We start from the raw sequence: 13,783 nt of genomic DNA, 5'->3' as shown, positions 1-13,783 counted from the left end.
AATGCTAGCAATCACTTAAACTCCACAGGTTTGTGTGGAAGCCTCTGTTGAGTGGATCAGATCCACCTGAGTTATCCACCAGAGTCATCTGAACATGACCTTTCATGGAAGAGAATCTGACACTTTTGTACAAAGGCCTTAACATAGTCAGTGTCACAAATTTGCTTAAATTTCAATAGTAATAGGAATAGTGCGAAATCATATATATTTCTGTTTTATTTTACTCGTCATAAGTTTTTCAAAATTCTAAAACTTTCTGTTGTTCATTTCCAGGTTTAAAGGAAAAAAAGGTCAAAAAGGTCTCAGACTCTTCGGCCTCAGTGTATATTCACAACCAAATTGAAATTGAAAACATTGATAAGAAATCCTTACAGAAAAGTTGCATAAAACTTATAGTGATTCCAAACATTTGAATGCTGTTGTATTATTCCTTAGTGTAGATAACTGTGAGTGTGTTATCACAGCGATTTGTACTAAAAGGTACAGGATGCTCATGTTCTGAACTGATGTGGCCCAGTGTCATTGTACCGTGATGCCGTCTGCTGTCACTGAAAAGGCTTATGCTCAATAAACAGATGGAGATAAACTTTGGGACATCCTAGCTTTCCCCCTCTCCACGCATACACTCTTGCACACACACACAAATTACATTTCTCATTAAGCTGGACTTACCTCCTTTGTGTCCTCGTGTGCAAATAAACTCTGTCAAAAAAAGCGGTAGAGAAATGGAATGCTGTTTGTACTCATGTCCTTATGAGGGTGAAATACAGAAATGGAACAGGACGAGCACCTCACGGCAGTTTTGGAATTAGAGAGAAAATGAGGGAGCCAAAAGGGCAGCTTTTGGAACACAGTGTATCTAACCACCAGAAATACATAGGAGCCTTTATTTTTTACCAGCATCACACTATAAATGGTGCTTTCTTGGTACTGACGAGTTACATACAGATGGGTGACAAATTAAGTGAAGGTGTTGGGCCACCCAGGCAGCCACAACAGCTTCAATGCAGCATTGTCATTGTCATTGATTGGACAAGTCTTTGGAACTGTATTAGAGGGATGTAACACCTTCCATACGATACTCCCTTAATGTTTTGATGCTGGCGGAAGGCGCTGTCCAGCATGTCAGTCAAAAATCATTCAAAGGAATTCAGTTGGGTTGAGATTCAGTGACTGCAAAGGCCACTTACATCATTTTCATATTCATCAAACCATTCAGTGGCCCCTCATGTCCTGTGTATGGGGCATTGTTATCTTGGAAGAGACCCTCCTGTCAGGATAGAAATATTTCATCACAGGATAAAGGTGATCAGTCAGAATAACTTTGGATTGATTTGCAGTGACCCCTCTAAGGGCACAAGTGGACCCAACTCAACACAAAATGCCCCCCAAAGCATGACAGAGCTACTTAACCTTCTCACTTTAGGAGTCAGCATTCAGGTCTCTTGCGCTAATGCATGAGCATCATGGTCATTGAATGTGCGTTCTCCGACCCTATTTACTGATGTTTTTCCCACAGTTCTCCTTTTAGTCACTGTTCCTATTGAAACACTAGTCCGTTGAGCAGTCTTTGTTACTAATGCTCCTGACTTCTGTGTCCCAATACTAAATTTTCTTTTAGGTTTTTAGCTCTTGCCCTCAAATCGAGGGCCACAAAGAATAGGAGGCCACAAAGAATAGGAGGATGTTAATTGCTTAATTGTTTCATGCAGTAGACCTGTCTAGAAGTGTCTGCACCTCTTATATTTCTCCTCTCATTTCTTCAGGCTTTTCCTTCAATTTGTCACCTGTCTATATATATGTGGGTATTTGTGGCAGATGCATATGAGAGTGTTATGTCTGTTTAATGTGCTTCATGCTCCTCTCTCAGGCATGGTATACCATGAGGATCTGCCCAAGTTGGGGGAAAAGGAGAATTTGAAGGGGAGAAAGCAGAGCAAAGCTGTGGAGAGCTTCACCTGGAACATCACTGTGCTGAAGGTGGATAATCTTGCATGATTATTTCTTCCCCCACTGTCTCTTACAATCCTAATCTCCTTCAGATACAATGTTCTTGCAGTTTTCAGCACTGTTTTTAGCCATTGCCAAAATGTGGCTATTTCTGCTACTTAACCTGCTCTTCTCTGTTAATCTTGTGATGTCTCAACTCAGACTCAACTTTTGTTGTATTTATTCAATATGTAAATAATGTGAGATAATAAAGCTGAAAATGTATAGGGTTTTATTCAGTTTGTGCCACAAACTACGTTTCTGACCAAGAAAGCATGTGAATAGAAATAAAAGTCAGACAGAGATCTGAGATCTCTGAATGATCTGTGAACGAGTTTTTGCACTCACTTGGAAAAATCACAGCGTATACAACAATAAAGGAAGAGAGAAGATATCACACACACGTTTCATTTGTGAATAAGCAAACTTGTTTGTTCTTTCAGGCACACAGAAGAAGATTCTGTGCATGAATATGTGTTTGGGAAACATAGATATTATGTGCCTCACAACAGGATAACCAACCAACTACAGACTAGCAAGCTGATTTAAAAATGAATGGCTTGAAGTTCTGGTTACTATAAAGGTGCTGAAGTAATAGAGGCACTTGTGCATTTACCAGTGTTCAACAAACACGGTGGCACATATACGTCCCTTCACCTTTTTCTCCACTCTCCTACCCCTCTTATTGCCTAAAATCATGTCACGTCACTGACCATCTCACAATACAAGAGCTGTGAATGTTTTTAAGTTTGGGAAAATAAAAAATGTTTGAACACATCAGAAGACCTTTGCTGTGGAGATCAATCAGAAGACTAAAGAATGACATTTTTCTTCTTACACTGTCAGGTCATACGCTTCTGATCGACCTCAAAGCCTGAAAATTGGCTTCCGATTGTGAAAGTTTGTCTAACATAAAAATTAGTCTAAAAGTACTCAGTGATGTATCAGCAGGGCAGTTGAATAGAGTTCCTCAGTAGCATGCTCAAAGGGCTAAACTGAGGTTAACATATGGCTAAAAATTGTGTAGTGCACACGTGACTTTAGAAAAAATATAACACGTGGCCAGCTGTGTATACTATGATGTTAACCTAGCTAGCTAGCAACATTAAAACAGTTACGAGGCTTAAGTCAGCTTTTCATTCGCCAGCTTGTTAAAATTTTCCTGTTCCACCTTAAATGGTGCCTGAGACGCTAGAAAGTAAGTGTGGTATCATTTAAGGTGGAACAGGAGAATTCGAACAAGAAACTGAGTTCATCTTCGTGACATTTTAATATTTGACAGTTTCTCGTTGCAGATTAAATGTATCAGGAAACCAGCTGGAGTGCTTTTAAATGCAAATAAGTCCATTTGTCTCTAAACTCTCGATGTTCGCCTTAAATCTCTCTATTTGCTCTCTTTCTTTCTATTTTGTTAGCTATTAGCTAGACAAGATTGTTGTCTGGGTTACTATGTGGCCAGCAGTCAGCGCCAACCTTCAGGGCTAAAGGGTGAATTAGCAATTATACATTAACTCCAGCTTTTACGACCATTTAGTTTTAAAACTGTGTTAGAACGATCAGCAGAGCTTTATTTTACTGCAAAGGTGGATTATTTTATTTTTACCTAAAAGAATTGTTCTGCTGTTGAGCTGCGACAGGGCAGTAAAAGAGCTGCATTAGAGTATATGGTATCTTATTTTGACTTATTTTCAACAAAATATGTAATTTGACCAGGGGTGCCCAAACTTTGTGTCTGTAGCTTTGTTCCTTTAATCTTCTGTGTGCTTAATATTCTTTCTCTCTCTCTCTCACTCTCTCAGGGTCAGTGTGACCTCTTGCGTACTGCTAAAATGGATGCTCTGGATGCACTGAGGCAGCTGGTGTTGGCTTGTGAGGCCTGTGGCCTGACCGTGACCTCTGACCTCCAGTACACACCACACAGCCTGACCCCCAGGAGGGGCAGTAGTCATGGCAATGGCCGCATCTGAGGTCCCTTCCAGCCACTCTGGGGCCACTCAGTGATTCATGAACTTGTGTAGAGAGAAGGAGACCGTTGAGAGATGAATGGACAGATGGACAAATGACTGAAAAGACAAAATTCTTTTCATTAGTGCAATAGATGAGATCCTCTCATACCAGCTGAGTTGAAGTGTAACTGGCTGAAGGGCTTAGACAACAGGCCTGTGAATGTATAGATCTGGGCTTACGTACTCAGTGATGCACCAGTCAGACAACTGAAGAAAATTCCTCAATAACACACTCAAAATGTTTTACTCAAAATGTTCTTACGCAGGTCCTGAGAAGAACCAAACTAATGTGTAACATTCCTGCAATACTGTTGAATGGAGTGGAGAGCTCTACAGCTCTACGTACTGTAGTTTGAGGCCTCTCACAGGGAGCTGCTTTTTTTCATTGTTAGTGCTGTGTCATAGCTTAGTTACCATTTCTGTAGAGTAAATACAAGCTCTAGGATTTACAAGGGACATTTAATTCCAGCTGAACTATTAGATCATGTAACCAAGTCAGAGCAGAAGACCAGCTTACATGGTGCAAATGTTCCACTTTTAGATGCTCAGTCTGTTCTCACCTTAGGGCTCCACCTCCTGAGCTGTCATTCAGAATTTGATTGAGAGGCGGAAGCTCCCCAGGAGTTAACACAGGCCGGTACATCTCTGTGCTTCCAGAAGTATTCTCAGATGGCCTACTCTGTCACGTTCATTCTTGTCCTCCATCTGGCCCAGCAGGCCTGGAACATCTCACCTTCCCCAGTGGGTTGGGATACATCTCCCCTGTACCTGATGGGAAGTAACAGGAGCTGCTTCTTGTCTCATTAAAGTTACAGAGCGGACATGAGTTACCAGTGTTAGTGTGTTAACTGAGCCCTCTGATCAAACCCTGTACAGAGTGACCAGTCGTTGTTCCACCATGAAATCCGCAAACTGGCCAAAATCTGCAGAGCCTACAAATCTTCCAGATTGGAAAGATTGAAGGATGTATGATTTTGTTATTTTGTTTTGGCATAAACAAGACAAAAAATTATGAAGCCAAATGAATGTCAGTCAAAAAGTCACCCTGAGCACTGAGAGCCCATGAATAAAATCTCAGTAATTCTGCAGCGAGAACCGAATAAACAGCTAAAACCTGACAGCGGCTGAAGAACACTGGAGCATTAACCAATGTCATGGCTAACGTTGGAGCTTAGGTAGTTTAACACTTAATAACAGTGTTGTGATATAGAGAAGGGAAAAAAGCAGTGTTTTATCAACTGCTTTAAACGAAACACTTACATAAGGATGGTGTCATGTTAGAATTCGTTTCACCCTTCTCAATGGTAACACAGTAATATAGAAATAAGAATATGTGACTTTTGCATATATATATAAATATATTTTCTTTTTATATAATTGACAAGTGGGTGTGTCATTAAGTATGTGTGTGAACACACCTATGTATGTAGCTAGGTGTTTGTAGGTTTGTATATGTGCGTTTGTCGATTATAAGGGGAAAAAACGTTCTGAATGTGAAGAACTTTCTGCTACCTGAAGGATTTGATTGTTGCTTTCAGGAGGACTCATGATTGTTGAACATGTCCATCTTTAGTTTCTTACCTTGTCTCAAAGAGAAGAACCACCTTGGATTCACCATTTAGAGACCAAAGGGGCATCGCATTTTCAAAGCATGAATGTGTACAAAAATCAATAATAGCAACGGTTTGAGCCTTGCAGTTGACTTGCCTTTCCTCATTCCACCTGCACCTTCTTTTTCTTTTCACTCTACACCATTCTCACTCCAATCGCTGTTTATATGTACTTCCTTTAGTTTCTGGGTGAGATATCAGCACCGGTGCACATTGCCAAAGCCTTTTCTTGTCTTTTAATCCCTCTCTCGTCTCTCTTCTTTCGCTGAGCAAGGGATCTGTGTCACAGAGCTTGTAAATATGCTTTCTTGCATGCATCACCTACAGCAGATGTACTCAGAGCTAAATTTCTTCTTAATTAACAGTTTTCATGTGTTGGAAAGAACCTCAGCTAACTCTTAAAACATACAAATCCACTGCTCGCCTAGTGTAGAGCCCTGAGGTACCCCGTCATGGCCTGTATGTGTGACCTGCCTCCTTTTTGACCCAGAACCTGTCCTGCACAGGATCTGCTTACCTGTAAATGGGCCCATGGCTGAATAATGAATGCCCAGCCACAGTATTAGCTTTCTGCTTCAATTTACATGGCTCTTACCTTGACATTAAATCAACGTAGGTCAGGAGGGCAGTGCTGTAGACCCACAGATCGATGGTCATGTCTGTGAGATTTGGGGGATAGTTAGATATACCAGAGTGGAGCAAAAGAACCCCATAGAGGTTTGGTGTTCAACTGAAAAGGATGTTAAAATGATCCCAAGTTAAATGAAAAGTACAGTCTGTGAATTTTAGCTGAGTAGATTTTTATGGGCTGCTTAGCTTGAAGGGAGCACAATGTCTCTGGGTTTCTTCCAGAAGATATAATGCATCTATTTGGGCCAAATGTTAGAATAGCCATTACTTAAGAAGAATATTTATTAGCAGTGCATTGATACTACCAAATGGTGAAAAGCTATAAGTTATACAGCAAACTGTGTCCTGTCCGGAATGAACATTTGAAGAACTTAAATTATTCCATTTCTGTGAGGCATCAGTCAGTAGGACTTGAAGTTGGAATGGGAGTCTTCAAATGCTCCGAGTTCTTTTCTAGCTTATTCCCTGTAAGTATGAGTGGTCTATTTACATGTAAATGAGATCTAAAGTGTGCTGTATCCTTGAATTTAAATTCACATTCTGTAGCCCTGCAGTATTAAGTGAAGGTGAACGCCTCAGATGGTGCTTTGGTATTCCACTGTTTATTTACCAGAATGGCTTTTCTTCAAACGAGCAGCGTTAGTCCAGTTCGTCTTAAATAGCTCTCTTGTTTTCTTTCTGTGTGACTACTGTCCTCTGCACTTGGCGTGCTTCTGTTGTGTCTGCCTTTCCTCTGACTTTTACAAACAAAACTGTTACTGTTTTGTCTAACTGTTGTTATCTTTAGTTGTCCTTGTATAAACAAAGAGTATTTATTAAAGGTGACAAGTGTGTTTTAAACAAATAAACTTTAAAGCGACCTTGCTTTTATTTTGAAAAGCCAGTTTGTATTCTAAAAGATTAACAAATATAATGTAACACAGATGTGCCCCAGACTAAATAAAGCTATCTTTTACTGACTCTCCCACTGTTTCTCTACTCTATATGCCTTTTAAGCCTAATTAGCCTACTCCTTTTTTGTTCTGTTTGTCATGCTAACTTGCATGTTTTTTCCATTTATCATAATCCTGTGGGTGGAAATATTTCGTTTTAGTCAGTTCCAATGTCTTCCACTAGGTGGCATTGTTTAATGACAGTGGATAGACTTGGGGGCTGCAAATAAGAAACCAATGTTGAGAAGGGTGGTATATAAATTATACTGAAATACATCTTGAATTAGATATACTTCTCAATTAGATATATTTCTCAACTAGCAGGTGCAGCAAAGTATATATACATGCATATACATATGTCAGCTCATTGTCAGCTGATACTATGTGCTGTGATGAAGTGGTGGCTGGATAGGTGGATATACTGTGCATTTTTAGGACCTCCACCTGAGTGTCCATCCATCCACATACTGTGAACACTGGGAACACACACTATTCCTTTATATAGTCTGTAACTAAAGAATCTAAGTCTGGGCTAAATGTCATATACAAAACAATGGCAATATTTCTTAATACAGTGTACTATAAGCCAGTATAATACTATAAAGTGACATTTAGGTATTTTACCTAAATGCCTTCACATATGTATAAAATCACATAATGTATTTCAAAATCGATTTATTTGTTGGACTGGAATGTGGCCGTTGGTATTAATGCAGTTGTCATTAAATGATAAATTCAAATAATGTACTTTGATTTATTCATTCCTACATGACTACCTTATATTAGCTAGTTGCAAGAAAAAGAACAACAGCAGAAAACATTGCAACACAGAAAGGCATGTGCTGGTTGTGGATTGGGCAAATGTGAAGTCTTTTTTCTACATTGAGTCAACAAATCAAGGCCATTACTGAACATTTGGAGGGCCTAAGCAACATATTACTTACCCCCCACTTCCACCCCATCAAAAATGAACTAGAACTAATTGTCATCAGAAAAATGTAATGAATACTACAGCAAACAAAATGAAATAGTGAACAATAAATGGGGAAACATAATGTTGAAACTATTAATTTATTTATTTAAAAAAGCTAACTAAATGAATAAAATTAAATTCAAATATAGCATCATAAGGGTAATTTCTGCTTTTTTGGTTTGTTGGAAGTCATCAGTGATGTGTTCATCAAATGTTTTTTGCCAGTATTCATGACTGACACAAATCATACTAAGGAGAAAAAATATACGGTCATCCTATCTTTGAACACCCCCACTCACTTTTTTTTCTTTTGCACACTTAAATATGACATTTCATTTCTGCAAATTTTAGTGTACTATTTCTATTTAGTCACTGTCTGAACGAAAACCTTGTATCTCCAAAATGGTCGTGCTACAGGGGAAGGAAAACACTATTACTTTTAGCAAGAAACGCCAATGAAAGTTAAGCACAAAACACAGATACAAAGATATCCACATATAGATGTGTATACAGTAAATGAGTCTCCTCAGAGGTGGGCATGCACCATATGCCTGCATATGCACCACTAAAGTAGTGCAGTGTACTGAGATCACACATACTGCCCTTTGCTCACATTGCTAGATGCTGGCTGATGCCTGAAAATTGTTATTAACATAAGCTCCTCTGGATGGAGACATTGCCATAGAATTATTCTGTACCATAAGGAATAACTCACAGAGAATAAAACACAGAGCACAGAAAATCATTCTAATCAGTCATTCTAACAGAAAAGAAAGCAATTATTTTTTTTTACTTTTTACACACAACTTTTTTTATTTTATGGCAGCTTTATGTTAGTTTGATTAATTAATTAATTCTTTGAAGATATTTTTGACAAAATGCATGACGCATGTGTCATGCAAGTCACTCTCTCTCTCACTTTCTCTCTCTCTGTCTCTCTCTCTCTCTCTCTATCTCTCTCTTGGTCTCTCGGGGCATGAGGGAACAGATGTGAGGAGATGGGACACTGTGGTAACTACACAGGTGACATGACAGGAAGTCAACTCCTAATGTAGGCAACATCTGGTCGCTGCTGGTGTGTGTCAAAGCCTGCCGTTGTCATGATGTCGCCCGGAGCCACACCACTCACAGGGTGCCTGCAGGGGTCCTTCAGGGCCTGGAGGATAAGCAGAGGGGCCACAATTCATCCTCTATACTCCCTCATCTTCCTCTTATGAGATGTGTTCAGTCTTCAAGGGGCTATATGTAAAACTGGATTAGAAATGGCCTTTTTGTCTCCAGAGTCTGTCACCAGTGCTCATATAAGAAGCTAAACTCTTACTGTGAGAAAACATTCAAGTCTGCCTGATTATTATGTTGATCAATTGTTTGGTAATTTAATGTTTCCAAATAATTAGCAAAGATAATAATCTTCGCCCAGTGGATGTGGTGGATATATGTTAGGTACATTCTGACCAGCTAAAGACAACTTTTGATTTGCAAATTAGTAAAAAGACAAGATATGTAATGTTTCTTGTTAGTTAACTAATTAATTTAATTGTTTGTTGCATATATGTGCATTTATAGCTCCTAAGCTCTCTTATTATCAAGCCACGCTGTTCTAACACGTGTGGAATTTGGCTTGGCATAGTCTTGCAACAAAGCAGGAATGTCCCTGAAAAAGACGTCATCTATATAGTAGCTTATGTTGCTCCAAAATGCGTATGTACCTCTCAGCATTAATGCTGTCTTTGCAAATGTGCAAGTTACCCAGGCCATTGGCACTAACATAGATGTGTACCATGACAGACACTGGCTTTTGAACTTTGTGTTGGTAACAGTCTGAATGGTCCTTTTCCTTTTTGACCCAGAGAACACAACTTTCATTATTTCCAAAAACAGTTTGATCACAGCTCATATTTCCACTTTGCATTAGTCCATTTCAAATAAGCTTTAGACCAGAGAAGTCTGCAGTGTTTCTGGATGTTGTTTATAAATGGCTTCTGCTTTGTGAAGTGGAGCCTTAACTTGCGTTTGTAGACACAGCAACAAACTGTGTTTACTGACAAGGGTTTTTCAAAGTAATCCCGAGCACACATGGTTATATTCATTACAGAAGCATGTTGGTCTTCGATGTAGTGCTGTCTGAGGGATTCTCTGAATAATCTTTAATAATGTGGATGGTAAAATACCTAAATTTCTTGCAATCATGCATTACTTAAACTATTGGACTATTTGCTCACACAGTTTTTCACAAAGTGGTGAACCTCAACCCATCCTTGCTCATAAACAATGTTTGTGAGTGCTCCTTTTACACCCATTCATGATAGCATCACCTGTTACCTATTCGCCTGTTTACATTCTGCACAAATGAAACAAAATGGTTAAATGAAATTAAATATACATACACACTTTTGTAGAATAGCTACCCAAACATAGAGATGACATGAACTGAATAAATATCCCCATTCCAAACATTTTTAAGCCTGGCATTAATGCTTTGTTGCCTTTGAAATAAGATTGAGAAAATTCTGTTAATGTGCCAAAGACTTTGAAAAATCCACCTTTGAGAAAACCAACCACTTGATGGGCTAATGCTAGCAACGTGAAGCATCTTAAACAAAGCAATTATTTTAGAAGAAGCGTCATCGTTGATGAGAGCAGTCAGTGGGGCCTACGTGAGAAGGGCCATTAGCAGCTGGAGCCCTGCATGATTGGTTAGCCTTCCTGTAGCAGGGATGTTGGGAAGACGCTTAGCAGTCAGCGCTAGCCCGCCGCACTTCCGCCTTAATAGGGCCTGTTAATTTTAGCCTGCCGTGCTGCTCCGCTCCAGAGAGAGCCACTTTGGCTTTAATTACAGTCTTACTCGAGCAGCAATTTCGTGGTGATTGAGGAGGAGCGGAGGGGAAAAGAAAGAGCGAGAAAAGATCACCTCTTAAAAGTGTCTAAATTGCATCTTATTTTCCCCTCTTTTTAAGCACAACAAAAGGCAAGACGACAATAGCGCGGCGTGTTTCCTCCTCAGCAACAGTGCGTTTTGACCCATTAGCAGCGCCATTAGCTGGGCCCTATTAAAAGTGTCACAGGAGGACTGATGAGCTGTGATTGAAAAGTTTGTCAGGCAAAGTTTTTGTGCTTCTACTTCACTTTCCCACATACTGCTTGGTAAAATAACACTGCAATGCTTAATAGGTTATGGGCCTACCCTTACATGGTTGCAGTGAGTCAAGTGCTAGTGTTCTGAACATTTTGTAGAACTCAAGTTCAACTTCCTGCCAACATTGAAGGAAGACCCTAAGCCAAAGTCAAGTTCATGTGGAATCACACAGGATCACTAACATTCAAGTAAGTATAAGAAGCCAACCAACTGCTTTAAAGCTAATCCATTTCAAGTTTAGAAATTGATCACTGATTGAGCGGTTGCACCTAGGGAGTCTCTAAATGAGGAAGAAGGCTCTAAATGAAGAAAGCGGCTCCTCTATGGTTCCCTGTGTCAATCTTAAATCATTTCCCATTGTTTAAGCGTCAGGTAGAGTTGGGGAGAGAGTTGTTTGGAAGAGGGAGCGTAATTGTCTCACTGTACCAATGCGGGTGAGAGTTAGCCCCCTCCTCTGGCCCTGAGGATTGAGCGCTACCTCCTACTGATGAGAGGATACCTGTGCAATCAGACGCCACACCAAGAACTATTGTATCATAATCACTCCAATTCACGCACTTCAGCTTTTACACGGCGAGATTCATTATCCTCCATCTCACAAGCCATTTAGACAAGCTTCCTTTTTTTACCCCCTAATTTGGGCCCTGCATTACTTCTTGAAGTTCTCAGTTATCGTGTTGCTGTCTTCACTTCAAGACTCTTGTCCTTTTTTCATTCCTCTTCTCTTCTCTTCTCTTCTCTTCTCTTCTCTTCTCTTCTCTTCTCTTCTCTTCTCTTCTGGCCTTTGCTTTACTTACTCAAAGGTTCCTCAACCACCATGGTTGTGTCCTCTAATCCCCCTCAACATCGCTCGCTGTGCTAAACACGAGGGCCTTGTCATTAGCACAAAATGTCTTTGTGCTGTTTATCTTTGCTCATTATGATGACTCTTCTTTCCATCTCCCTCTTTCTTCCCTGCACTCTCTCCATCTCTCTCCTGTACAGTGAAGCCAGGCAGGAGTTGTTAATGGCCTGCGTTGCTTTAATTGGTTTCTAACTGCTTATGAGCGAGGATCCAACTGTGAGCTTAATGAACAGGTACGACTGGGTAATTACCGCAATCTTACCCCCCCTACGCACACACACAAGCACACACATTCGTCATACACACTGGTCTGGACCACACAAAGCCTAAAAAGAGCCCAGGCCCTGCAGGATTCTGCAGAAGCTAGAGGAAGAGGCCAGAGGGAGAGAGAGAAGCTGCAGAGGAAAACAAAGGAGCCTGAAGAGAGAGATTTAAATGTAATAACTGGCTATTATTGGTCATTTAGTGTGGGAGCGGCGTACGGAGCACAAGGGTGTGTTTACGACAGAGATAAAACATGTACATCTTCATTGAAAGCTCAGGTTTGCACAGAACATGCTAAAGATGTGCTCAAAGGTTTATCAAGGGGACAAGCAGTTGTAATGCTGCGTGTTATTTAAAAAATGACAGATACCTTTTTTGCAATTTATCTCAACATGACGTTTTCGTCCTCAAAGTTTCTCAGGTTCTGCACTTTAAAAAAAATCTTGATTGTAGTTACATAAAATATTAAAGAGAACTGAATATTATTTCTCAAATATGTGCATAATCATTTAAAGATCATTGAAAGTTAACAACATGGGTCAGTATTGGAGTTATATGCAGCTTTGGGCAGATACAATATACGTGCAAAATTTTATAAACACCTGCAACCACCTGATTTTGGAAAACTGATGTGAAAATTTGATTGCATTCTGCGACAAAAGTGTTAATTAGGTCAGATATTGATGTTGGTCGATTAGTTCTGGATCACAAATGTCACTCCATCTCATCCAATTCATCCTGAAGATATTGGATGGTTGTCTAGCACTCCAGAAAGGAATTTCCACTGCTCCACAGCTCAGTACTGCCCCAAGTACTGAGGCTTTATACCCCTCTATGCAAAGCAAAGCATTATTTGAACATATTTAACATAATTTGAAAATGCCAGGTGATCTTATGTTATAATTTCATGATGAATGGATCAATGGAAATGCTCCAAAATTACTTGAAAAAAATCTAGTTTCATTAACTATTGTGCAAAGTTAACAAAGTTTTTTGTCTATTTCTAAAGTTGCCTCTGTATGATTTTTTTTTCTGCCTTTCCCATGTAGTTTTTAAAAGATCTTTTTGATTTCTTTTAAAGTGAAGTTTAGTTACTGTTTCTGAGTTATGCTCAAAATTAGTAAAAACTGTCACTGCTGAAACAGTCACTCTGGAGCCCGGGTGGCTCTTTTACTGCCCTGTTGTAGCTCCACAGCAGAAATAGATTTCTAGGTAAAAGTAAAATAATCCTCCTTTGTAGTAAAATAAAGCTCTGCTGATCGTTCTAACACAGTTTAAACAGTAAATGGTCTTAAACACTGGAGTTAATGTATAACTGCTAATTCACCAACCTTTAACCCTGAAGGTTGGCGTGCAGACTGCTGGTCACCATAGCAACGACAACAATCTAGCCTAGCTA

At 39.7% G+C, this 13,783-nt stretch overlaps 1 protein-coding gene across 1 annotated transcript in view; it reads left to right on the top strand.

The window, feature by feature from the left end:
* Window positions 1-7,196, top strand: part of plcl1 (phospholipase C like 1) — a 98,977-nt gene extending 91,781 nt beyond the window's left edge. The window contains exons 7-8 of the mRNA XM_036576423.1: window positions 1,871-1,980; window positions 3,789-7,196. Coding sequence (XP_036432316.1) covers window positions 1,871-1,980; window positions 3,789-3,956 — 278 coding nt within the window. The 3' untranslated portion in view covers window positions 3,957-7,196. The remainder of the gene's footprint in view (window positions 1-1,870; window positions 1,981-3,788) is intronic.
* The last annotated feature ends 6,587 nt before the right edge of the window (window positions 7,197-13,783 follow it).

This window comes from Colossoma macropomum, unplaced genomic scaffold (assembly GCF_904425465.1).
Source record: "Colossoma macropomum unplaced genomic scaffold, Colossoma_macropomum, whole genome shotgun sequence".
Classification (NCBI taxonomy): Eukaryota; Metazoa; Chordata; class Actinopteri; order Characiformes; family Serrasalmidae; genus Colossoma; species Colossoma macropomum.
Note: the sequence above shows the minus strand (reverse complement) of the source record. Positions and strands in the feature narration are given on the sequence as shown.